The sequence below is a fragment of the Microcaecilia unicolor genome, chromosome 2, assembly GCF_901765095.1.
Source record: "Microcaecilia unicolor chromosome 2, aMicUni1.1, whole genome shotgun sequence".
Taxonomy (NCBI): Eukaryota; Metazoa; Chordata; class Amphibia; order Gymnophiona; family Siphonopidae; genus Microcaecilia; species Microcaecilia unicolor.
The window spans coordinates 234,051,422-234,077,803 of NC_044032.1; the positions used below are offsets into that span (position 1 = coordinate 234,051,422).

Here is a 26,382-nt window from a genome sequence, read left to right on the forward strand (position 1 = left end):
TTGTGGGCTTCACTTAATGATCAAAGGCTGTAAGTATAAATGCATTGTATAACTTGTAATCTAAATCCAGTTTGTTATAAGGCTGGTATCTTTTCCTTAGACCTAACGTCTCCCTTAGAGGCAATAACTCCTTGATTACCCCAGTACTAGTGTTATTTAGAGATGGAGTCAGATTAAGGTCACTCTAGCCTTCTTGGGGGGGGCTCGGGACCCCCCAATTCTCAACACAGGACTACAAAGCATCCAACTAGTTTACTTTTACATTACATTCAATACTTCTGTGCTGCGAGTAATCATAAATGGATTGATGCAGTTCACACAAGAAAGAAGACATACTCCTAGAGGCACAACATTAAAAAAAAGCCAAAAATAGTATACAACCAATTAAACCCCAGGACAATATAGCAAACCAATTAGCTTTTGATCATTAACATAAAACATCATGTACTATTATCCAGACAATACCAGTTTCTGAAACAACCAAGTCATATTGATGACTACTATATTTCGCTAGTTTGTTCCATCAATTGGCTGCTTGGTAGGTGAAAGACGCCTCCAATTCAGATTTACATTTTACCCAAAAACACATGGACTACAGTAAGCTTGGGTAGAATATGACTACGACCTGTGGCAAAGAGGCTTCCCCCTGTCCAAATGGTGGTAATACAAAAGTCTTTTGCAGCACTGAAGCATTATGATACCCAGGAAATCAGAACTGTATCTGAACCAGAAATTAAGTCAATGCAAGAGGCACCCTCAAAAAAATAAAATCTTGATGCTTGGCAACTCAGAGGCATTTACCTAGATCACAGTCTGTAGTTACCAGCAACATGAAATATCTTGTAGGATCCTCGGTGAGCAGGAATACAAAGTACCGAGTATGATTAGAAAAGAAAGAATATTCTAAGGTTGATGTACTTATCCACCTTGGACAAATGATCTGGCTAAAAATAGCAAACTCGACGTACAGAGAACCTTTCAGAAGCTTGGGGAGGGGCTAAAGTTTTTGGTACAGACTGCAGTTTTTTTCTGAAGTGCTTCCTACCTAAGGAAAGGGAGAGGAAAAATAACATAATACAGAAAACTTCAATAAGTGGCTTAAAGCCTGGCATCAACAAGGTTTTAGATACATAAGAGATTGGGACAATACATGGGAAAAAAAAAGGCGATATGTAATGACAGCCTACATCTCTCTTTGGCAGGAAAGAGGATTGAGAAATTCAGTCAATATATTTCCAAGTGTTAGAAGACAGGGGTGGCAAACAGAACCAGGTGAGTTCAAGAAGTCACCCCCGGCAAAAACAAAAGTTGGACAACAGCGTGAGAACAATAGAATAAACCATCTTAGCAAATCATTTATCAGCAATCAAGCGGAAGGAGAGACTAGGCAAAAAGCTATGCAAAAGGTGAGAGCATCAAAACAAATATAGCTGGAAAGCAATGAGCGCAAATGCTCGTAGTCTGAATAACATAGTGCAAGATCTGCAAGCCCTGATGTTAGAGGAAAGACTTAGACCTTGTTGCTGTCAAAGAGACATGGTTTAATAACTCCTATGAATGGAATGCAATCATACTGGGCTATAATCTCTTTAGGAAGAACAGAGCTGGCCAAAAGTGTATTTATAAAAAACATAAAAGCAGCTGAAATTCAGGGCAACTGGGGAAAGGAGGAAGCAATATGGATCATCTTGACAAGAGAAGGTGGCACCACTATTCACATAGGTGTTGACCACAGACCTCCGACACAAAATGGAAAATAGTTTATTGAAATTTACTATACCATTCGACTGATGAGCAGAAGATGTACAGGCTAAACAAAGTAAGAAAGGAACGCCAATTTTACAGCAAAATCATTCATGCCAGAACAGAATAGAGAGAAAGAAGTCAGTAAAGGTAAGGAGTAAAAAAAAAAAAGAGGGTCAGCACTAAATATCTCAGGGACACAGGAAAGGGCCTGATGAGCTTCGACAAAGATCTAGTTATAGATATTCAAAGGCTAGAAATGAAAGGTAAGGTGCTGTTGCTGGGAGATTTCAACTTGCTGGATGCAGGATAGTGTGTTTCATCTGCAGAATCGGAAAGAAGTAGAGCGATTGAAAGGCATCCAACTAAGTGCCGTCCTTCAAACAAATGGTGGTAGAATCCACCAGAGAAGAGGTAACATTAGATTTTGTGCTTACAAATGGGGAAAATGTGTCTAACATTCAGATGGGTGCCTCCCCCCCCCACCCCCCGGGCAGCAGTGATCTTATACCAAATGGTTTGATATAGGAGCTAAAGGGGAGTGGGGAATGTAGACACACAAAACTCAAAGTCCTGAATTTCAAACATGCTGACTTTAATAAAATATGGGAGTACCTGAGGAAAGAACTAGCAGGATGGGAGGATATAAGAGAAGTGCAAAGTAAAGAATGACACGGGGACAAAGTTTGTCCCCGCAGGTTCTGTCTCCGTTCCTGCCCTGTCCCCGGAGGCTCTGTCCTCATCTGCAGAAGCCTCGAACAATTATGATTTTATATTTAAATCATTTTATTAAAGTATAAAAAGGAACAATATGCTGTGCAACTATTGTGTATAAATTACAAATAGAAAACAATAATAACAGTGAGCAGCTATAATAACCCTCCTCACCACCACCCCTCTACCCTTCCAACCCCAACAATAGCTGATTTCTACTACCCCAAGGAATCCTAATCCACCCTGTTAAAATGCCCAGGGGTACAAAATACAACCTATTCTGCACGCCCTAGAGGAGAGACATATGCCCTACGTAGCACTGTTATGATGTTTTAATCTGTGAATGAATAAGTAGTCATCAACAATCTCAGGATTACTACTACTACTACATAACATTTCTAGAGCGCTACTAGGGTTACGCAGCGCTGTACAATTTAACAAAGAGAGACAGTCCCTGCTCAAAGAGCTTACAATCTAATAGACAAGTGAACGGTCGGTCCGATAGGGGCAGTCAAATTGGGGCAGTCTGGATTCACTGAACGGTAAGGGTTAGGTGCCAAACGCAGCATTGAAGAGGTGGGCTTTAAGCAAAGACTTGAAGACGGGCAGGGAGGTGGCTTGGCGTAAGGGCTCAGGAAGGTTGTTCCAAGCATAGGGTGAGGCGAGGCAGAATGAGCGGAGCCTGGAGTTGGCGGTGGTGGAGAAGGGTACTGAAAGGAGGGATTTATCCTGTGAACGGAGGTTACGGGCGGGAACGTAAGGGGAGATGAGGGTAGAAAGATAGTGAGGGGCAGCAGACTGAGTGCATTTGTAGGTAAGAAGGAGAAGCTTGAATTGAATGTGGTATCTGATCGGAAGCCAGTGAAGTGACCTGAGGAGAGGGGTGATACGAGTATATCGGTTCTGGCGGAATATGAGACGTGCAGCAAAGTTCTGAACAGACTGAAGGGGGGATAGATGGCTAAGTGGGAGGCCGGTGAGGAGTAAGTTGCAGTAGTCCAGGCGAGAGGTAATAAGAGCGTGGACGAGCGTGGATTGAGTCTAGTTCTCCTGTCTTCCACAGTCCTTCCTGCAATAGAAGATATCTTCTTAGAAGATGTGCTGGTAGCAGGATGTACACGATCCCCCATGCAAATTAGCTAGTTGAGGGCAGCATGTTTACTTGTTTTTCCACAAAAATCAAAATATTGTCTGCATCACTCAAACATAAATGACAGTCCAGTTCATTAACAGGCTTCAAAGTATAAAACGAGAAAGGGACGAAGTTTGTACCCACCTTCGTGGGCTCTTTCCCATCCCCACCTTCTCCCCGTCCCTGCGGTTACTGCGGGTCCCTGTGTCACACTCTAGTGCAAAGTCAGTGGTCCAAGCTGAAAGGAGCAGCAAAATGGCAATGAATCTTTATGTAAGGAAAGTAAACAGAAGCAAGAGGAAAAGGAAATCTATATGGCTCACCAAAAAATTATCTCAAAGAATAAAGGCAGAACAGATGGCATTTATGAAGTACAGAAAAATGCAGAAAGAACAGAGATAAGAATACCACATAAAACTCAAAGTGAATAGAGAAATACAGCTTGCAAAAGAGCAGGCAGAAGAAAAATAACTAGAGATATAAAGAGGTGACAATAATTTTTTCATGTACATTGAGGAAAGGAGAAAGGCTAGAAATGGAATTGTGAAACCGAAAGCTGCTGAGAACCAGTATATGGAGAGTGATGAGGAAAAGGAAGACATACTAAACAAATATTCGAAAATCCTGGATGAACAACCTCTGTTGGCTGACAGACATATGAGAGTGGAGTATATATCGCAACATTCATGGAAGTGTTATGAACAAATGAAAAACTGAACGTGAACAAAGCCCACTGGGCCGGATGACATATCCAAGGCTAGTAAAGTTGCTCAAAGATGTTCTGGTAGACCCTCTTAAAGATTTGTATAATACATCTTTGGAGACAGGGGAGGTTCCACAGGATTGGAGAAGGGCAGATGTAGTCCCTCTCCAAGAAAATGGTGAAGGAGAAGTGGGAAACTAGAGAACGGTAAGCCTCACTTCAGTAGTAGGAAAAATTAAGGAGGCACTGCTGAAGGAAAGAATAGTACAATAGCTAGACTCCAATGACTTACAAGATCCGAAGCAACATGATTTTACCAAAGGAAAATTGTGTTAAATGAATCTGATTGATTTCTTTGATTGGGTGATCAGAGAACTGGATTGAGAGCATGTGCTATATGTAATCTAATTGGACTTCAGCAAAGTCTTTGACATGGTTTCTAATAGGAGGCTTGTGAAGTAACTGAATGAGCTGAAGTTAGGATCCAAAGTGGTGAACTGGATTAGAAACTGGTTCGCTGACAGACGTCAGAGAGCAGCAGTGAATGGAATTCACTTGGAGGAAAGAAAGGTGAGTAATGGAGTGCCCCAAGGATCGGTATTTGGGGCTGATTCTATTCGACAGCAACTAGAAAGCAAATATAATGTTAGGCATTTTAGGAAAGGAATGGAAAACAAAAATTAGGATGTTATGACTCTGTATTGGACCATGGTGCAACCGCACCTTGAATATTGTGTTCAATTCTAGTTAACGCATCTCAAAAAAGATATAGTGGAATTAGAAAAGGTACAGAGAAGGGAGTATCCTAGCCGGACTATTTGAAGAACCCACCGATCGGAGGTTATGAGAGGCCACCTTTGGTGAAAAAATTTTAGCCTCCCTCTGAGCGGCAGATTGTCCGGCATAGACACTGTTATAGCGGCTATGCTCAACTGGAGCCAATCAAAAGCCCGTCCCTTGCTTTTGCTGGGGAGCTGCAGGGGCCTGAGGTGCACGCTGTTGACGAGAACGAGCGCGCTGGGGCTGAGCCTGATAAGGCTGTCGAGAAGGTGGATTGTACCTACGCTTATTGTAAGCAAAGGGAGCATTCCTCCTTCCCCTGAAAAAACGTCTACCTGATGAGGTAGATGCTGAAGGCGCCTGGTGGGAGAGTTTGTCGAGGGCGTTTTCCCTGCTGGTGGAGCTGTTCGACCACCTGCTCGACTTTCTCGCCACAAATATTATCCCCCCGGCAAGGAACATCCGCAAGCCACTGCTGGACTCGATTGTCCAGGTCACAGGCACGCAGCCATGAGAGTCTGCGCATCACTATACCTTGAGCAGCGGATCTGGATGCAACATCAAAAGAGTCGTAAGCACCCCTGGACAGGAATTTACGACATGCCTTCAGCTGCCTGACCACCTCCTGAAAAGGCCTGGCGTGCTCCGGAGGGAGCTTATCCACCAAGTCCGCCAGTTGCTTCACATTGTTCCGCATGTGGATGCTTGTGTAGAGCTGGTATGATTGAATCTTAGACATGAGCATAGAGGACTGATAGGCCTTCCTCCCAAAAGAGTCCAGGGTTCTAGATTCCCGTCCTGGGGGCACCGAGGCAAAATCTCTAGAACTCCTGGCTCTCTTGAGAGCGGAAACCACAACCATAGAGTCGTGAGGTAACTGCGACTTCACCAACTCAGGTTCTCCATGAATCCGATATTGGGAGTCAGCTTTTTTTGGAATGGTGGGATTAGGTAGTGGTTTCATCCAATTCCTATGCAATGTTTCCTTAAGGACATTATGCACAGGGACAGTGGATGACTCCTTAGGTGGCGAAGGATAGTCAAGGACCTCGAGCATCTCAGTCCTGGGCTTATCCTCCGATACCACAGGGAAGGGGAATAGCCACAGACATTTCCCGCACAAATGAAGAGAAAGAAAGGCTCTCTGGGGGAGAAACCTTTCTTTCTGGTGAACTACTACTACTACTACTACTATTTAGCATTTCTATAGCGCTACAAGGCATACGCAGCGCTGCACAAACATAGGATCAGAGGGAAGACCACAAGACTCCTCAGATGAGAAATATCTGGGATCCTCCTCTTCATCCCATGAGGCATCCTCCTCGGTGCCGGACAAGAGTTCTCTGACTGCAGTCTGAAACTGGGCCCGTCTCGACTCCGAGGAACGACGGCATCGAGAGGTCGACTCCCGTGCTGGCGGCAATGAAGCTCCCTCCAACGATGTTGACAGGGAGTCAACCTGGGTGGCAGCCGAAGCCGATGCTGCAAGCGGCACTGGCGTCGAAGACCTCACCACAGGCAAAGAGCCAGCTGCCGCTTCCATCAACGGTACCGAGAGCACAAGCACCCCAGGTACCGGAACAGACTGACGCAGCAGCCCTTCCAGAAGACCTGGGAGAATGGTTCGGATGCGCTCGTCCAGAGTCTCTGCCGGGAAAGGCTGTGGGGCCAGTGCAGGAGTCGGAGGCAGAACCTGCGAAGAGTGAGAAGGCGGTACCGGGCTGTCTGATGACCAACGCACCGACACCCCTTGAATGGAGGATGAGCAGTCCTCCCAGCGTAGATGCTTCATGGGTGCCGAATCCTTCGACGCCCCGGAGCTCCCGGTACCATGTGTAGAAGGAGAGCGATGACGGTACTTCTTAGCCTTCGCTCGATGTTGGAACCGAGGAGTGCCAATGACGTGCGAGGAGGACGTGGAATCCACACGCCTCCTCGGGGTTGGGGCCGAAAGTGGTCGGTGGGCCTGCATAGCAGGAGTCGTTGAGGCAGGTGAAGACCCACTCGATGGCTCACTGATCCCAGCGTGTGGTGGTCTCCGGACAACCATTACCTGTGCTCCTGATGTCGATGCCACCTCCGGTGCCGATGTTGGTGCCATCTCCGGTGCCGATGTCGACACCGAAGAACCGGGCGAAGCACCAAACAGACAGTCCCGCTGAGCTTGTCTCGATGCCTGTGTCCGTTTTTTAAGGCTAAGACACAACTTACATCTGGGCAATGGTCAGGCCCAAGGCACTGAAGACACCACACACATGGGGGTCGGTACCTGAGATCGCCCGGCTGCACCGAGAACACTTCTTGAAGCCGCTGGGAGTCCTCGATGACATGGACGGAAAAATCGCGGCAGCAAAATCAAAATTCTCGATTGTGCCAAGAAAAAGGGCACAAAAGGAAGAACGTGTACGCGCGGCCTAAGAGAGCCGCGACGAAAGCTAACAAAAACTTAGAAAGGGCAAAACTAAAAGTAAGGGACTTTTTTGTTTTTTTTTAAAGGAAACAGGATTAGAAAAAAAGAAAAAGAAAGAACAAGCAAAGCTCAAAATGCGAAGGTTTCCTCAGGGGCCGAATGGAGAGAGACCGCAAGCAGCCACTCTCCAACCGCGGAAAAGAAGAAACTGAAGCGGGACTCTTGCGCGGCGGGCAGGAAGATGGCCGCGCATGTGCGGTCCGCGTTCTGGAGGATTCTAAGTTTGCTGTTTTTCCTCTGGAAAATTCCGAAGGTGGGGGTCGCCGTGGACGTCGACTCATTAGTGAGAACAAGCAGCCTGCTTGTCCTCGGAGAATGTTAGTTTTCATTTGTTTGAACCCTTACAACTTCGTTCTCTTTTTGACACAAGAGCTTCTAAAACTTGTAATGACTTCTGGACTTTTTAAAGAGTTTAGATGCTTTCTTATTTCTTTCTTTATACCTCCTCTCAGGTTATGGTATATTGATCAGTCTCCCTCCTAGTGGACTAATGCCTGTAAAATTTAGTAAAAGAGGGGATTATCCCTAAATATTTTCCTTTGTATTTCTTGGCAAATTGCTTGACATCGTCATCTTTGGTGAATTATTGTAAACTGTTCTAAATAAAAATAAAAAAATTGGCCATGTGGCTGTGTCCTTATACTCCTTCGCAACTTTTGCTCTCATTTCAGCTTAATTTACTCTATCTTCCTCCTCCTAAGATTAGTTTGGCATTGACCCATCATATATCTTTTGCATATTCAAATCAATGATTATGGAACTCTATCCCATTTAATCTTAGAGAAGGGTTCAAAAAACCTTTTTTTTTGTTGTCCAGACTTTTAAGTTGGGTTGTTGGGTAGGTTCTGATGTTCTGGGTAGAATCGAGATTTACATGATTTGTGTGCATTCAGCACAATATGAATGGTTGTTTTTTTTTAATTGTAATTTTAATATTCTTTACTTTTATTGTCTTTTTATTTTTCCTAGAGATTGTTAGGAATTTCTGAGATATGTTTCTTTCTCATGGCTTTATAATTTTTAGTATACACTACCTTAGTAGGCTGTTTTAAAAGGGTGTTAAGTCAAACACAAAAATATAAATAATGAACAAGAAGCAAACTTTTTTTTTTTTGAGGAAACAACGTTAGCAATGTAAAGGTTAGGGCAGTTGGCTTAGAATCCTGGAACATAGGGTTCAAAGCCCACTGACGCTCTTTGTGATCTCGATCAAGTCACTTAACCCTCAATTGCCTCAGGTACAAACTTAGGGCCTTGTTTACTAAGCCGCGTTACAGGCACGTTTTAACGTGCGTTAACTGTGTATGCACCTACAATATCCCTATAGGTGCCTACACAGTTAGCACACACACTAATTGTAGGCGCATTAAAAACACTAATGTGCCTTAGTAAACGGGCACTTAGATTGTAAGTGCTTTGGGGACAGGAAACCTACTGTACTGAATGTAACTTGCCTTGAACTATTATTGAAAAGAAGCAGTGAGCTAAATTAAAATCTCTCCCTCCCTCTTGTACAACAGGTCACAGTATAGGTCTACAAAGGGTAGACTCAAAAGGAACATCAGAATATTTCTAGATGTGACCTAGTGGCATGGAGGGGCATAATTGAACGAAAACGTCTATCTCCATGGGTGTTTATCTCCGAGAATGGGTCCGTGAAGGGGCGGACCGAACCGTATTTTCGAAAAAAATAGACGTCCATGTTTTATTCGACAATTTGTGAGCTGGGCGTTTTTGTTTTTTCAGTGGTAATGGAAAATGAAAGCGCCCAGCTCAAAAACGAATAAATCCAAGGCATTTGTTTGTGGGAGGGGCCAGGAGTCGTAGTGCACTGGTCCCCCTCACATGCCAGGACACCAACCGGGCACCCTAGGGGGCACTTTTACAAAAACAAAAAAAAAAAAGGTAAAAGAGCTCCCAGCTGCATAGCACCCTTCCCTTGTGTGTTGAGCCCCCCAAATCCCCCTCAAAACCCACTGCCCACAAGTCTACACCATTACTATAGCCCTAACGGGTGAAGGGGGGCACCTACATGTGGGTACAGTGGGTTTGGGGGGGTTGGACGACTAAGCATTAAGCAGCACAATTGTAACAGGTAGGGGGGGATGGGCCTGGGTCCACCTGCCTGAAGTCCACTGCACCCCCTAACAACTGCTCCAGGGACCTGCATACTGCTGCCAGGGAGGTGGGTTTGACATTTGAGGGTGAAAATAAAAAGTTGTGAAACATCATTTTTTGTGGTGGGAGGGGGTTAGTGACCACTGGGGGAGTCAGGGGAGGTCATCCCCGATTCCCTCTGGTGGTAATCTGGTCATTTAGGGCACTTTTTGGGGCCTTATTCGTGAAAAAACAGGGTCCAGGAAAAGTGCCCTAAATTCTAGCTACAAACGCATACTTTTTTTCCATTACCGGCGAAAGGCGCCCATCTCTCCTCGGCCGATAACCATGCCCCAGTTCCACCTTCGCCACGCCTCCAACACGCCCCCGTCAACTTTGTACGCTTCCGCGATGGAGTGCAGTTGAAAACATCCAAAATCGGCTTTCCATTATACAGATTTATTCGTTTTTGTGAGATAAACATCTATCTCCCGATTTGGGTCGAAATCTAGGCGTTTTTCTCTTTCAATTATAAGGTGGATAGTGACACTGCTATGCAGGTTAGCTTTTCCATTACTTGGGCTGGCCAGGGGATGCTGCAAAGAGGTTTCACAAACAATAGGAAGAGGTAATGTCAGGAATCATGCAACAGCAGCACCTTGAGATCATATTTAAGGCCTATGTTTGCAGGATTCCAGAGCTAGCCCTGGTGTATGACCCTTGGGGTTGAGGAAGTTAACTGCAATGACTGGGCTAAGTGACCTCAAAGATAAACAGAGAAAAAAATCCAGTCTTCACTGAAAACGAAGGGTCATGGCCTCAGTTCCAACTGAGCTGGAAGCTGAAAGCAATAGAAAGAAGCCACCACGATGAAAACATTATTTCTTCACAGAAAACATAGTAGATCAACATAACATCCTAGTAGAAACAATGAAATTCAAGAAGGCTGGAGTTAACAAAAAGGATCTCCTGTTCGTGAAGAAGCAAAGGGAAAGCCTGAGATCACCTAGAATCTGAGCACTGCACCAGGAGAAAATTGGGCAGACTAGATGGGTCTGTCTTCGTCTGCCAACATACTCTACATTTTTATAGAAAATGTAAGCAAACCGCTAAAATACAAAATATATATATTATCTGATCTATTTGCATATATACACATCAATGGGAATGTACTTTATACTTTAAAATTTCAGAATAAAATATTCTGGTGTTTGCTTTTAGTAGTAGTAAGAAGCCTTAAAAGCAACAAGAATAATAAGCAATGAAACAATTACCAAACAAAAGGAACTACATAGATAAGCTGAGCATTAACAGGAGAGTACCATGTGATCTAACAGATCGGGTTTGAAAATCTTAATTTTTGCTCAAATTGATCATTGATATGGCTAGTGAAATTGAAATTTAAAGTGATTCCATAGTTAAATTCGGAAAAAGTAAAGAACAGTATCCTAATGTGGAAGACATCATCTCAGCAGTAAAACTGACAAAAGTCCTTAAAAGCCCTAGCACTAAAACAAAAAGGCAGGTGCACTGTTGGGCTAACAAACAAATCACACACAAAATTTTCCAGATAAATGTCTTCAGTAAGATGTTAAAAGCCTAATCAGACATTTTCAAGAGTTGAAACTCATCTCTGGAATTCCATACTGCAGGACATTAGTAAGGGTGATTAACTTCTGAAAACAATACAGACATATATTCATCACATCAGATGTGTAAAATGAATTGAATACAATACCTTATTCGATACAGCAAAATGCATCTGGTAGAATCATCTACATGAAAGACATGGTTTGGAGGGTACCATTTCCTCTCAGCCTTATTCATTAAAGAAAACATGCTGCAGTATACAGGCGTGATACCTAATAAACAGAATAAAAAATAAATTACTACATTATTGGTCCATTTTAAAAAGGACGAAGAATTCAAAATTGAGATGTCCAGGTCAGAAGTCCCAAGTTTCACATGTATTTTAGAACAGAATCTGCTGCACTGAAGCTATTCTAAAATACGGAAGACGACGTTTATTCACTGAGTGCGTGAGGCACAACAGATCTATTTTTGAAAAGGAAAGAAAAAAAAAGCCACAGATGTATTATGTGCCAGCACATGCATATTGATCTTAGCCAGCTCGAAATATAAACATGTATTTTCCTGATGTTGTCATGGAGACCAATATCCCTTGTCAGTTTGGCTTTTGGGGGAACAAAAACCACTGGTGGTTAAGGGAGCAACCTTCCCTAATTCCTCCAGAGGAATGCTGCTCAAATCAGAGCAGCTTTCCAAAACCTAAACAAACTTGGTAGAAAGTGTAGATCTCAACATCCATCTGTTAGGACACTGACATTTATTCCCCTTCTGAAATGGATTACTCCTCCCTGATTCTGTAAAGGTCGCCAAAAATTGTGCACGCAAATTTAGGCGTGTTGCCAATTTGCACACACAATTTAAACAAGCCAATTACTGCCAATAATTGCCTAACAAGCAATTATTGGCACTAATTGGGTGTTTTGTGAGTAAAGTTAGGAAAATTTTATGCAAGACCTGAAAAAGTGGTGTGTGGAAAGGGGACTATCATGGGCATTTTGGGGTGAATGGGGGGCATGGTTTTGAGTTATATGCATAATTACAGAATAACAGTGCTCCATGTGTAAATTTAGGTATGGGCATTTGCACCATGTTTTCATTGGTGCAAATGGTCGCGCCTACATTTACTCATGACCATAACACTTAAGAATTATTCTATAAACTGAACCAAACTTTAGGCACAGCTTACAGAATAATGCTTAAGTGTTTGTGGGGAAGGGGGGGTTCCGGCGCCGATTTATTTAGGTGTCATTTACTGAATCTAAATGTTTATCTTCTAGGCTCAAGTCCCACCCAAAATGCTCACAGACCATGTCCTCTTGCTATTTGCACACACTTTGGTTGTTGACATGAATCCCGGCTTTGTAAAGTCAAACATTTATGCAAGATACATTTTTTAATTCTAAGTACCAATTTATGCATGTCTCAAATGCAACTAGTCTTCTAAAATGACTACCACTATTATTCAGTGTTAAAATCTTATTTGTTTAACAAATGCACTATAGGGGGTCAAACAATGTAGTCTGAGCAACAAAAGGTATCCAGGATCTTGCCATCACACCAGATGACAAAGCACCCCCATTTAAAACATACAAAATTTTCTGAAGGATTTTTTTTTTTAACAAAAGGAACAAGTCAATTCATTTTCAGTATCCAGATTATGTGGGCAAAAGTCTCAAGAGAAATGTTCCTTGCGTCTGATTGGCCAAGACTGCAGAATTGCTCGACTTGAATGGGAGTCAATCAGAAAACCAAAGGAGAGAAAACCAAAATTTGCCTTGGCCAAGAGATGCAGATATGAGGATAATAGTTCCTTGGGCTGAAACTCCCATCTTCAGAGATCTTTAATCACAGAGTAAACCCGTCTCCATGAAAGAGGCACAATGTCTGATACTAGTTTTTCTTCTGACCTTCTTCTAAAGCAAAAAGACTTGGACATTTCTTTTCAGTGAAGTTGCAAACCAAAATCCCTCAGAAATTCCACACTGTTTAAATATCTTGTTAGCCATAACCCAATCCAGGGACCACTAGGATAGGAATGCCTGCTAAGACTAGAAATTATCTGCCATGCCATCAGATGGAGTGGTCTCCGACATGGGAAGACTAGCAAGAGGTTACTAGAAAGGAGATTAACACATGATAAAAATTACTCCGCCCCAAGTCCAAAACCTAAGAAATATTTTTGCTGGCTTCTGTATGGATGAAAAGTCATTTTGTGTTTTGAGAGGAAATTACAATGAACTGACATTTTGCCTAGGTTTATCTTGAGGCATGGGAAAGAATGTCTTGTTCCCTTCTGTTAAATTAAAAAAATTTACCCCCCAAGGCCTAAGAACCCGTCTGAAAAGTCTTCTATTATAGCCAATCATCATCTAGTAGTTTCTGTTTCATTATTTGTACAAATTATAGAAGCAATGGTTACTTCCCAATTAGCTATCTAAGAGTCATATCATTTTCTATTTTTCTCAATCAGACTTTAGAAAAGATTATAGCATGGAAACAGTTCTTTGCTCTTTGGTAGAAGAAGTTAAAGCATGGTTGGATCATAAGAACATAACAGTAGCCTTATTGGGTCAAACCAATGGTCCATCTAACCCAGTATCCTGTATTCCAAACGGTGGTCAAGCCAGGTCACAAGTACCTGGCAGAAACCCGAATTGTGGCAACACTCCATACTACAAATCCCAGGGCAAGCAGTTGCTTCCCATTTCTGTCTCAATAGCAGACTATGGACTTTTCCTTCAGGAATTTGTCCAAACCTTTTTTAAACCCAGATACACTAACCGCTGTTACCACGTTCTCAGGCAAAGAGTTCCAGAGCTTAACTATTTGTTGAGTGAAAAAATATTTCCTCCTATTTGCTTTAAAAGTATTTCCATGTAACTTCCTTGAGTGTCCCCTAATCTTTGTACTTTTGGAATGAGTAAAAAATTGATTTACTTCTACTCATTCTACACCACTCTGGATTTTGTAGACCTCAATCATATCTCCCCTCATCAGTCTCTTTTCCAAGCTGAAGAGCCCTAACCTCTTTAGCCTTTCCTCACACAAAAGGAGTTCTATTCCCTTTATCATTTTGGTCGCTCTTCTTTGAACCTTTTCTAATTCTGCTATAGGGCAATTTAGAGGGAGTCATTCCAATTGCAAACTTTCTCTATATACTGCCCACCAAGAGCATCTGGACTATTTTCAGAATCCACTGGACTAAGGTTATAAGAGGCCACCCCTTATGGAAAAAAAAATTCAGCCTCCCTTCCTACTGGCAAAGTAGGACTGGAGAGAGACTTCATAGCGTTCAAGTGTTGCTTGTTGAGAATAGCAGCCTCCTGCACCTTCTCAACAAAAAGGTCACCCCAAAGCATGAAATATCTGCCAGCTTCTTCTACATGGTTGGCTCAAGATCTGATGCCTGCCGATCCCAATCCCCACTGCGGAGGCCCTGGACCCCGTATCAAAAATATCACAGGTCTCCCTGATCATGTATTTTCTGCACTCCCACTCTTTAGCTACTAGTTGATGGAGCTCATCAGCCTTCTTCCAGGGGTGAGTGTCTATGAACTCCGCCACACTGCATGCAATGTTCTGCAAGGAAACGCTCATTAAGAGCTGATAAGAAGCTATGCAATGGGCGAGTATAGCATTCTGAAACATCTTCTTCCAAAAAGATTCAAAAGTCCTCTTTTGACAGCACATTTGACCATCATGGAATGGTGAGGAAGCTGGAGATTCTCGAATCTCAGAGCCTTCTAGATTCTATACCCAGAGTCTACCTTCTTGTTGATCTACTGTACAGAGATGGGGTCTCCATCTTCATTGTACCAGCTTCAGAAATCTGTACAGGGTCACTGTTGCAGCCTCGTTCAGGAGATTATCAAACTGGAGGATATCCAATATCTCCACCATAAATTTAGCCATCTTCATCATTAAATCAGAGAATGATAGCTTCCCAGGGGAAGACTTGCACCTCTCATGCAGCGGGGAGAAGTCTGAGGGAAGACCCCTCCTCCAAAAAGAACTCAAGTGCTTCAGACATCCAGGAGCACTCAGCATTCGATTCATACAAGTATTCTCCAGGGGATATCCGAGTGTCTGCCTGCCTTAAGCAACTGACATCAGGGTAAGGCTTGGGCCTGGGGTGTTCAGTGATCCTGTTCCACATCTTAAAGCCACTGACAGCTTTCTGGGACATATCCAGACAAAATGGCCTCAGCAAAATCAAACAGCTTGATTTTGACAAAAAAACATCTAGTCTGGTGCCCGAGGCCTAAGAGAGCCAAGTGAGCCACGGAAAATATCCTAGTTAAGAAAGACTACCCACGCAACAGGACTTACATGCTGAAACAATTTTCAAGAAATAAGCAAGGTAAATTGCATGCTTCAAGGTAGAGAAATGTAGATGCTTCCTGGCCTCCACCCAAGGCACCCCATATGAGAGGGTCCCATGATAGTGGCATGCAAAAGGATGGGCGCATATGTATGCAATGATTCCAAAGGCTTTCAGAAGAGTAGTCTAGGAAACATTCCACACGGACTCCCTCATTATACATCATTAGTCAATTTCTGGATTTTTCATCACTGCATACCTTAATTCACACCTTTATTATTACATGCATTGATTACTGTAATATTGTTGTGTGGGATCCCTGCTTTTCTTCTCCGAGTGCAAACATTGCAAAATTCTGCCGTTCACTTTCTGTGCCATGCTAAGCATTATGATCATGTCACCCCTCTTTTCATTCAATTGCATTGGCTCCCAGTTCAGTTAGGTGTTTGTTTAAAGTTCTTTGTTTGGCTCACAGAGCACTTCAACAGGGTTGTCCATGGTATCTGTCAACACTTACAATCCCATATACTCCTTCCTGATCACTTTGTTTCCTAAGATTCCCACAGGTTGGTCTTTCCATCTCCTAAGAATGCTCATTGAGTCTACCTGGCACTCTGCTTATTTTTTTTCTTGGCACCTTCTCTCTGAAACAGTTTGCCTCCTTATTTACGCTCTGAACTTTCCTTTGTTAGATTTAATTCCTTCTGAAAGCATATTTTTTTCAACTGGCATTCAGAACAAAATTACCCATATCAGAGTCTAGCTGACCTTCATTCCACCTAGGATGTAGGGTTAAGAATTTTTACTTATTTTTTAATCCTTTTTTTTTTAAATTAAATTTGGGTATGTCTGTGTTGTGACTGAATATCCTGTCCTATCTTCAAATGGCTTTCCTTTTACTTTCCCTTACTTTTATTGATTGTAAACAACCATGACCCAGTTTTGGATTTGGTGGGTTATCAAGAACCTAACAAACAAAAACAAACATGTAAGAATATACTCATCCTGCTTGTCCATGGAATACAAACACTATTTTCATAAAGTAAGTAAACCTAAGTGCTTTTGTTCTATTTTTCACTCTGACAATTGCTTACGTACAAATTTCATTCACATAATCTTTAAACAAGAAATCATAAATGTGACTAGCAACTGCTGGTAAGATCAGATTCACAATGCATTAGCTGCATGTCTAAAGGACATACCAGCAAGATCCAAATAAGAACGTAACAGCAAAGCTACCTAGCATTTAAAATGGAACCTTCACCAGTTATGGCATTTTCCACTGATAGAAAATTTTAAAGAACTATGGATATATATAATCTTCAGTAAGAGAACCAGACTCTGAGTTCAATTCATGTTTATCACTTCTATTAATTCTTACCACAAGCTTTAGCTGCAGCAATACAAATATCTTCCGCAATGTACTCTCCAACTGGAAACTGTAGATAATCTCCTCCTGCTTTGCCCAAGGAATGATAAAGATAAACCTGAAGCCCGGACTCTGACTGCTTTGTGGTACTTGCATTTGCATGAAGATCACCATTTTGATGAATAGCAGTAGTTGCTGTTTCTTCCATCTCTGTCATTGTAAGGCAGGCTATCATTTTATCAGAGATTTACCTGAAGAGGGAAAAAAAAATCATTTATAAAGGCCGATGGAACATTAACCTCATTTCTTTCATACAAGCTTACTTTTACAATCAGAAGTTCCAATTCAAAATAACAATGACTCTTGCAAACAGTAAAAAGGGAAGAAACCCATAACTTTGGTAACCATTTTATTTAAGGCTGTCTTCTGTACGCTATGTAGTAGCTGAGAAGTGCACATAATCTGTGGCCAAGGCATAGAACTGTAGCTGCAGTGGATAGGCAATTAAAATTCAATGCGAAGAAATGCAAAGTGATGCACTTAGGGAGTAGAAATCCAAGGGAGACGTATGTGTTAGGCGGGGAGAGTCTGATTGGCACGGACGGGGAGAGGGATCTTGGGGTGATAGTATCTGAGGACCTGAAGGCGACGAAACAGTGTGACAAGGCGGTGGTCGTACCTAGAAGATTGCTAGGCTGTATAGGGAGAGGTGTGACCAGCAGAAGAAGGGAGGTTTTAATGCCCCTGTATAAGACGTTGGTGAGGCCCCACCTGGAGTACTGTGTTCAGTTTTGGAGGCCGTACCTTGCGAAGGATGTCAAAAAAATGGAAGCGGTGCAAAGAAAAGCTACGAGGATGGTATGGGATTTGCGTTCCAAAACGTATGAAGAGAGACTTGCTGACCTGAACATGTATACCCTGGAGGAAAGGAGGAACAGGGGTGATATGATAGAGACGTTCAAATATTTGAAAGGTATTAATCCGCAAACAAATCTTTTCCGGAGATGGGAAGGCAGTAGAACGAGAGGACATGAAATGAGATTGAAGGGGGGCAGACTCAGAAAAGATGTCAGGAAGTATTTTTTCACGGAGAGGGTGGTGGATGCTTGGAATGCCCTCCCGCGGGAGGTGGTGGCGATGAAAACAGTAACGGAATTCAAACATGCGTGGGATGTGCATAAAGGAATCCTGTGCAGAAGGAATGGATCCTCAGAAGCTTAGCTACAATTGGGTGGCAGAGCAGGTGGGGGGAAGAGGGGTTGGTGGTTGAGAGGCGAGGATAGGGGAGGGCAGACTTTTATACGGTCTGTGCCAGAGCCGGTGATGGAAGGCGGGACAGGTGGTTGGGAGGCAGGAAAAACTGCTGGGCAGACTTATACGGTCTGTGCCCTGAGAAAGACAGGTACAAATCAAGGTAAGGTATACACATGAGTTTATCTTGGGCAGACTGGATGGACCGTGCAGGTCTTTTTCTGCCGTCATCTACTATGTTACTATGTTACTATGATCATTAAAATTTGTAATTTTAAAACACTATTTAAAAATTGGATTTAAAAATTTTAAATTGAATTTTAAAATGTTCTTAAAACATAATGAAAATAATAATAATAATAATAAAGTCAGTTAACAGCAGTATATGGAGATGAGAGGCAACATGATTTGGATCAGCTCTTGCAGGTAGTATACAAGTGTGTGCGCATACACAGTCAAGACTCTCTCTCTAAAAATACAAAAATAAAAAACCTAAGTGAATGAAGAAATCTGGGGGTCAGAGGAAAAGAGACTGAATATAAATGCAAAGGACAAGGGAGAAAAACAAAGCGAACAGCAGATCATAAGTTTGATTCTAAATGTGTCTATCAATTTTTTTTAACTTACTGAAGGAACAGATAAACTACCATGGCAGCAGCCCACAAAAAATGACCCTATTTGGGAATATTTTAATGAGGTTCCTACACTTATGGGTATAGTGTTCTCCATGGACAGCAAGGATAAATCAGACACATAAATCAGTGGTGCCAAGATGTGGTAGCTCTGAGCTCAAAAACCAGAAGAGATTTTGAGAATGAATGTCTTTTTGTTCATTGTACCTTACAGATGCATCTCAGTTCATCCATAGTTTAACATCAACTTTCTGGGATGTAGAAGGAATTATGAATCTAATTTATTCTGCTGTCTATTGAGAACATCTGTTACAAGTAAACAACTTTACTTTCTCCATGGACCAGCCAGATGAATCGGCTACTTGAGTGGGTTCTTGGTTAAGATTTGTATTAGCTTGTGTATCTCTAGAAAAAAGAAAAAGCTTTTTAATAAAGCTTTTTTGGAATCAGATGGGTTCAGCAAGTTTTAAGCAAGAGTGACACAGATCTTTTAACATTTGAGTCTATACCATCTAAGCAAAAAGATTTTTTCAAGCTGCTTGATATGCTACAGATTGTTCTGGAAGCATTGCACATCGTGTTGCTACCTGAATCATAAGGATCACCTGGCAACTCTACAGATGTATTGTATAGATATTTGTCTTAAAGAGGCTTCAGAGGTTTTCAATCCAGTCCTCAGGGATTGCCCAGCCCAGTCAAGGTTTTCAGGATATCTCCACTGAATTCAGTGGGGATAACCTAAAAACCCTGACTGGCTGGGTGTGACCTGGGGACTGGGTTGAAAGCCTCTGCTCTAGATACTGGCTTAGCCTTGATTTGAATAAATTTACCACTATGGAGGTTCCAACATACTGGTAGCAAACTTGGATATCACCTACTAACCAGCTAGATATACTAAATTTACTTACAGCCATTCCCAACCAATTTGGATCATGTGATAAGACCTGTACAAGTCATCAAACAGATACAACACTGGAGAAAAACAGAAATGCATTTCCTCCTGCATGGAGACAACACAATATAATCAACCCTAATCAACTTGCCACCTAGGAACTCTCACAGATCAGCTCGTTCGTATCTAAATCTCCATTACCCAGTATATAGTGGCCTCAAGTACAAGACTACCTACGCATCCATCCACCTTCTCCTATATTAGCGCTCATTTGTGGAATGGTCTACCTAAATTGGTGAAACTTACTCCTGATCACCCGACCTTCAAAAAAACGCCTCAAGACCTTTTTATTTGGAAAAGCTTATGTTCAAATCCCGCTTAGCATCTCTTACTTTTGAACTGTCTCTGTCAAGGCGTCATATTGATCACCAATACTCTTTCTCTTTTTCCCTTCTTTGCTTTTTACCCATTCTCTCTTACACTTCTAAGAAACTGATTGTTTGTTTGCTGACTTGATGTATGTTTTTACAGACTGCTGTAAGCCACATTGAGCCTGCCCGTGGGTGGGAAATTGTGGGATATAAATTGTATAAATAAATAAATAAAGATATCCACAATGCACATTTTGATTTATGAACTGAGAAATCATTTTGACCTTTGTTGCCTGGTCATTTTATTTTTCTCATCATGTTGGTCCCAGTTTTGGTTTCTGCTTTCCTCTGTCTTCTCTTAATTGTCTTGCCCCTTAACTATTTCCATTTTCTCTCTCTCAGGTCCACCATCCATCTTCTTTGCCCCTATCCACCACCCATGGATACTCTTCTCTATCCAATGTTCTCTTCAGGATCTTTTGAATGGGTGTGTCCCACTGATTCTACTGACCACTTGGCTAACTTAATTTTTGAATACTGTATGGTACTTCCCAACTCCCACTCAGCCTAGTCCTTCACACCACCCAGATGGAAAAAATGTCTGAGGAGAACACTGCTATCCTCCCTCCCCATGTTCAGCATCACCCTTCTGTATCCCTATCACTCTCACCATGTCCAGCATTGCCTCCGTGTCCCTTACTCCACTTATGTCCAGCTTCTCCCCTTCCTTCCCACATGCCCTCCAGCCATGGCCAGCATTTCTCTCTTCTCTCCCTCCAGTCCCCTCCCCAGGGGTCTGATATCTCTTCCTCTTTTCCCTCCCTCCTGTCTCTTCCCCAAGCGTCTAGCACCTCTCCCACTCTCTTCCCCTTCCTCATGCCCCCTCCGTGGAGATCCAGCAACTGTCACTCTCCCTTCCCTCCTCCTGAACCCTCCCACACCCACAGTTCCAGCATCTCTCCCTCTTCTGCCGCAGGTCTCAGCATTTCTTCCTCCCCTCACCTCCTGCCCCAGAATCCTTTCCTCTCCCCCTCACCCAGGTGGTCCTTCAAACTTGCCAGAGGTCACTAGCAGTAGCAGCAATTAAGACAGGTTGCCTCTGGCTAGCTCAGTGCCTTCCCTATGGCCAAAAACAGGAAGATGCATAAGAGGAAATGTGACACGACAGGCAGCCCTGAGCTGGCTGGAGACAGCTTGTCTTCATTCCTGCTGCTGCCAGCAACATTTGGCAAATTTGGAGGACCCCAGGAAAGGAAGAGATGCCAGACAGTAGGAGGGAGGGGGACCATTAGAGGATATAGCCCCCATTAGGCAACTTTCAGTATGACTACTACTATCCTATAATTTACATTTCATCTTAATTTGTATTTTCTTAACTATGATTTACACATATATGAAACTGGAAATTTTATATCAATTATCTTAAGAATGCTTAGAAGAGGGCCGAACTATGTTTGACCTACATCAGGGAAGTCTCTAAAAACAATACTTAATCCTTGGTATGCTATCCAGACTTTCATAACACCAAAGAAAGACCATGATAGTATATAATACCACGTTCATGAGTATGACTGTTAGGCAGACTGGATGGACCGTTCAGATCTTTATCTGCCATCACTTACTAAGTTACTGGTTAGATTCGGAGGATTGCTTTTTAAGGACTTCCTTGTTGCAGCTCACAAAACTTGGTAATTTCAGCTGTCTTCTAAGCATTATGAGTTAACTGATATAATTATTTACAGCACTTATACTGCAATATTATCCATGGTGGAGGCAACAAAGATGCTTACAATTTAAAAAGAAGCTCAAAGGGAAGAGACGAAAGAATAGGAGAAACACAACACAACAAAGAGTGAGAGGTACAGTGCTAGGTATGAAGGTGGAAAGTTTATATCAGTTGAGGAAACACAAATTAAAAACATAAGAATAGCCATACTGGGTGAGACCAATGATCCCCCAAGGTGGACCCTAGCATCAGGTAACTATGATTTGGATTATTCTTCCCAATGTGCATCACTTTGCATCTGACATTAAACTTCATATGCCATTTGGATGCCCAGTCTTCCAATTTCCTAAGGTCTTCCTGCAATTCTTCACAATCTGCATGTGTTTTAACAACCTTGAACAGTTTGTGTCATCTGCAAATTTAATCACCTCACTTGTCGTTCCAATTTCAGATCATTTATAAATATGTTAGATAGAACCAGTCCCAGTACAGATCCCTGCAGCACTCCGCTATTCACCCTCCTTCATTGAGAAAAATGGTCATTTAACCCTACCCTCTGCTTTCTATCTAATAATCAATTCCTAATCCACATCAGTACATTGCCTCCTATCCCATAACTCTCTTGACACCCCGGAGTTCCCAGCACCATGTGTTGAAGGAGTGCTTCTTCACCTTCGCTCGACGCCCTCATCGAGACTCCTCGGTATCGATGAGGAAGACGTGGAATCCTCACGTCTGCTCAGGGCCGGGGGGCATGCATATCAGGAGGCCTCGAGGAAGGAGGAGACCCACTCGATGCCTTACCTCCGCTCCCGACATCGATGTCGACGCCGCTGACCTCGGTACTGATGTCGAAGGACTGGACCGCCCAAAAAAGCTTCTCTCGTTGGGCTTCTCGAGACACTTGTGTCCGTTTCTTCATACGAAGGCAGACTACGAGCAGCTGGGCTATGGTCGGGCCCAAGGAACTGGATACACCAGGCGTGGGTATCGGTACCTGAGATTGTCCGGTTGCACCGAGTACAATGTTTGAAGCCGCTGGGTGTCCTCGATTACATGGAAGGAAAAACGGCTTTGGCGAAATTAAAGGACGCGATTGTGCCTGATAAAAGAAAAAAAGGCAGAAAAAGAAGGAAATAACCCGAACGCGCATCGAAAAAGAAAGAAAACTTTAAAAAGGGGCTAAACTAAACAGAACTACAGGGCCCTCTTCCTGGGCCTGAGAGGAGCACAGGAAAAACTACCACACCTCAACGCGGAGAAAGAAAAACTGACGAGACGTGTTCACGCGACAGGCAAGAAATCAGTCCGCGCACCAGAAGACTCTGGCAAAACTTTTATTTTGCTTGCAAAATGTCGATTCCTGGGCCGACGTGGGCGTTGACCCACATGTGAGAACAAGCAGCCTGCTTGTCCTCGGAGAAAAGGAATTACTTTATCTCAACTGAAACTTTCTACCATGTAAGTAGATTCTCTTTCCATCCGTAAAGTTGCCCCAAAGAATTCTCATTGCTTTCTAAGCAAAGGACCAACTCTGTACTTCCCTATCAGAGAGATTAGGCTAAATTCAATGTACAAAGAGGCAAAGTTTCTTCCTCCAATGTTCTATATATACTACTACTTCACTGTTGTCTGTTTAATGGGATGCTGTTGACTGTAGATACTGTGTCACACTATCCCAACCTTCGTGTCCTTAGAGATTTTAATATCCATTATGAAGATGCCACCTCCAATAAAGGACAAACATTTTCTTTTCTTATGGAGTGTCAGTTTTGTCCAGCATATGTTGTGGGTCCTACTCATAGGGGAGGGCATTCTTTATACACCATCTTTTCATCCAAACCTTATACTTGTTTTGCTAAGATCATATAGATCAGGGATCTGATTAGTCACTTAACTGTATTCTGCAGGGTCTTCAGGAATCCAGCAGTATTATATGAGGAAGGCTCAATCATTACAGAATTTAACACTCTCAACATGAACAAAATTTGTTTCTAGCTGTCAGTTTGTGGACAAATTTATAAAGACTTTGAGGCATATTTTCAAAGCACTTAGCCTTCCAAAGTTCCATAGGTTTATATAGAACTTTGGAAGGCTAAGTGCTTTGAAAATATGCCTCATTAGTACACAAACTTCAAATTGCTATGACACCTTTTTTTAGTAGAACCTTTTTGAATATTGAAAGGTACCTTATCAGGGCTTAACCCTTTTGAAGAGGCAGCTTAGACATATGGAACATCTCTGGATAAAGAATAAATCTAAATCAGACTCCAATCTACTGAATTATAGAGAAAAAAAACAAAATGTATCATAAAAGCCACTTAAAAGGAACACTCTCCTCAGCAAATTATGAAAAGTAGTTATCCATCAAAAGTCAGGATATTCTGTAGCAGTAGCTATATCCCTTCTGCAGAACAACTTGCTTTACTGAAAAGATTTCCGAGTTACACCATTCTCTTACTACAGTACCAGCTCAGCTCCTACACAGCTATTACTAGGAGAGACTCTCCAAAACAGACAGTTGAGGCCCCTTTTGACAGCAGCAAATCTGATCTATCCAAACTACTTTTCCAAGACATGGGAAAATCCCTTTGGGATTGATCCCATATTTGGTCATTTTTTAAATCCTGTATCCTTTATTGCAAATTAAGCCTACTACTTGTGAGTAGAGCCCTGTTCTTCTCAAGTTCTTGAAAAATTACAGTCAGTGCACCCGTTTATTCCTTGTGATAATTAAGTCTATTTTTGTTACCAGGAAAACTGCTATATTAAAACTACTCCATAAGAACTCTTAGACCAATCCTCCTGCAATAATTATCACGCCATTTCCCCTCTGCCTTCTATAGCCAAATAAGTTGAGAGGACAATCTTTGTTCAATTAAAAGATTTTGCAGCTAAAAGCAAATCTTATCCACCCCAGAGAAGTAGGATTTAGAGAACTACACAGTATAGAGACTTGTCTGACAGCCTTGTTCAGTGAGGACCATGGGTACCTAGACAGGGGTAAGAATGTCTTAATCACGCTGGACATCAGTACAGCTTTGACTTGATTAATCATGCATTATTATCATTATGTCTATATGATTGTGGACTGAAGAGATACACCTCATCAAGGGTTGTTTTTTGACTGATCATGGGGCTCATTTTCAAAGCACTTTAGACACACATAAAGGAGCATAATCGAACGGGGCGCCCAAGTTTTCCTGGGGCCATTCTCGCAGGACATCCCCACGAGGGGGCAGGGGCAACCCGTATTATCGAAACAAGATGGGCCATCTTTCGTTTCGATAATACGGTCGGGGACGCCCAAATCTCTACATTTAGGTCGACCTTAGAGATGGTTGTCCTTAGAGATGGTCGTCCCCGGTTTTTGGCCATAATGGAAACCGAGGACGCCCATCTCAGAAACGACCAAATCCAATCCATTTGGTCATGGGAAGAGCCAGCATTCGTAGTGCACTGGTCCTCCTCATATGCCAGGACACCAACCGGGCACCCTAGGGGGCACTGCAGTGGACTTCATAAATTGCTCCCAGGTGCATAGCTCCCTTACCTTGGGTGCTGAGCCCCCCAACACCCCCCCCCCCAAAAAAAAAAACCCACTCCCCACAACTGTACACCACTACCATAGTGGAAAACAACAAAGCAGCTTAATAGGAGATAAATACAATTTTATTAAATGAAAACCAAATGTTCTAATCAGCCCGACACATGCCGTGTTTTGCCCAGCAGGGCGTCAGGGGCTATAAAACAAATGACATAAAATTAAAAAAAAAACAAATATTCAAAACATAAATATAATGTATATATCTACACACACTATTAAACCAAATTGAAACGGAAGATGCATAAATAAATATATATATATATATATTTATTTCACTATAAAACAATTAGGAACATAAAATACATACATATAAATACATATATAAAAAAAAAATATATATATATATAAAGGAGTTATTACCTATACACAAAGACAACTAATAAAGTGATAGTCAACATGATTCAAACATCCCACATTTAAAAATTACTAAAAAATGTATAGTTAAAGATAAATGAACTCCCACAGAAAAAGATGTTACGATAACACAGTCGGGGACGCCCAAATACCAACATTTAGGTCGACCTTAGAGATGGTCATCCTTAGGTCATCCTTAGAGATGGCCGTCCCCGATTTTCGCCGATAATGGAAACCGAGGACGCCCATCTCAAAAACAACCAAATCCAAGCCTTTTGGTCATGGGAGGAGCTAGCATTCGTAGTGCACTGGTCCCCCTGATATGCCAGGACACCAACCGGGCACCCTAGGGGGCACTGCAGTGGACTTCAGAAATTGCTCCCAGGTGCATAGCTCCCTTACCTTGGGTGCTGAGCCCCCCAAAATCCCCCCAAAACCCACTCCCCCACAACTGTACACCACTACCATAGCCCTAAGGGGTAAAGGGGGGCACCTACATGTGGGTACAGTGGGTTTCTGGTGGGTTTTGAAGAGGGAAAGGTTGTTTAGAAGTCAGATGATCAGAAGCTCTGCGCTGCTCTAAACAGCACTCTAAAAATAGTGCCGGAACAGTGCGGGGCTATACCACCC

At 42.5% G+C, this 26,382-nt stretch overlaps 1 protein-coding gene across 2 annotated transcripts in view; it reads right to left on the reverse strand.

Moving 5' to 3' along the window:
* The window catches only part of JAK2 (Janus kinase 2), a 283,942-nt gene that overhangs the window by 199,705 nt on the left and 57,855 nt on the right, over positions 1-26,382 (reverse strand). For both annotated transcript variants that reach the window (XM_030193799.1, XM_030193800.1), the window contains 2 exons: positions 16,932-17,170; positions 11,378-11,501 (listed from right to left, as the gene is read on the reverse strand). In XM_030193799.1, the coding sequence (XP_030049659.1) occupies positions 11,378-11,501; positions 16,932-17,154 (347 nt within the window). In that variant the 5' untranslated portion in view covers positions 17,155-17,170. The remainder of the gene's footprint in view (positions 1-11,377; positions 11,502-16,931; positions 17,171-26,382) is intronic.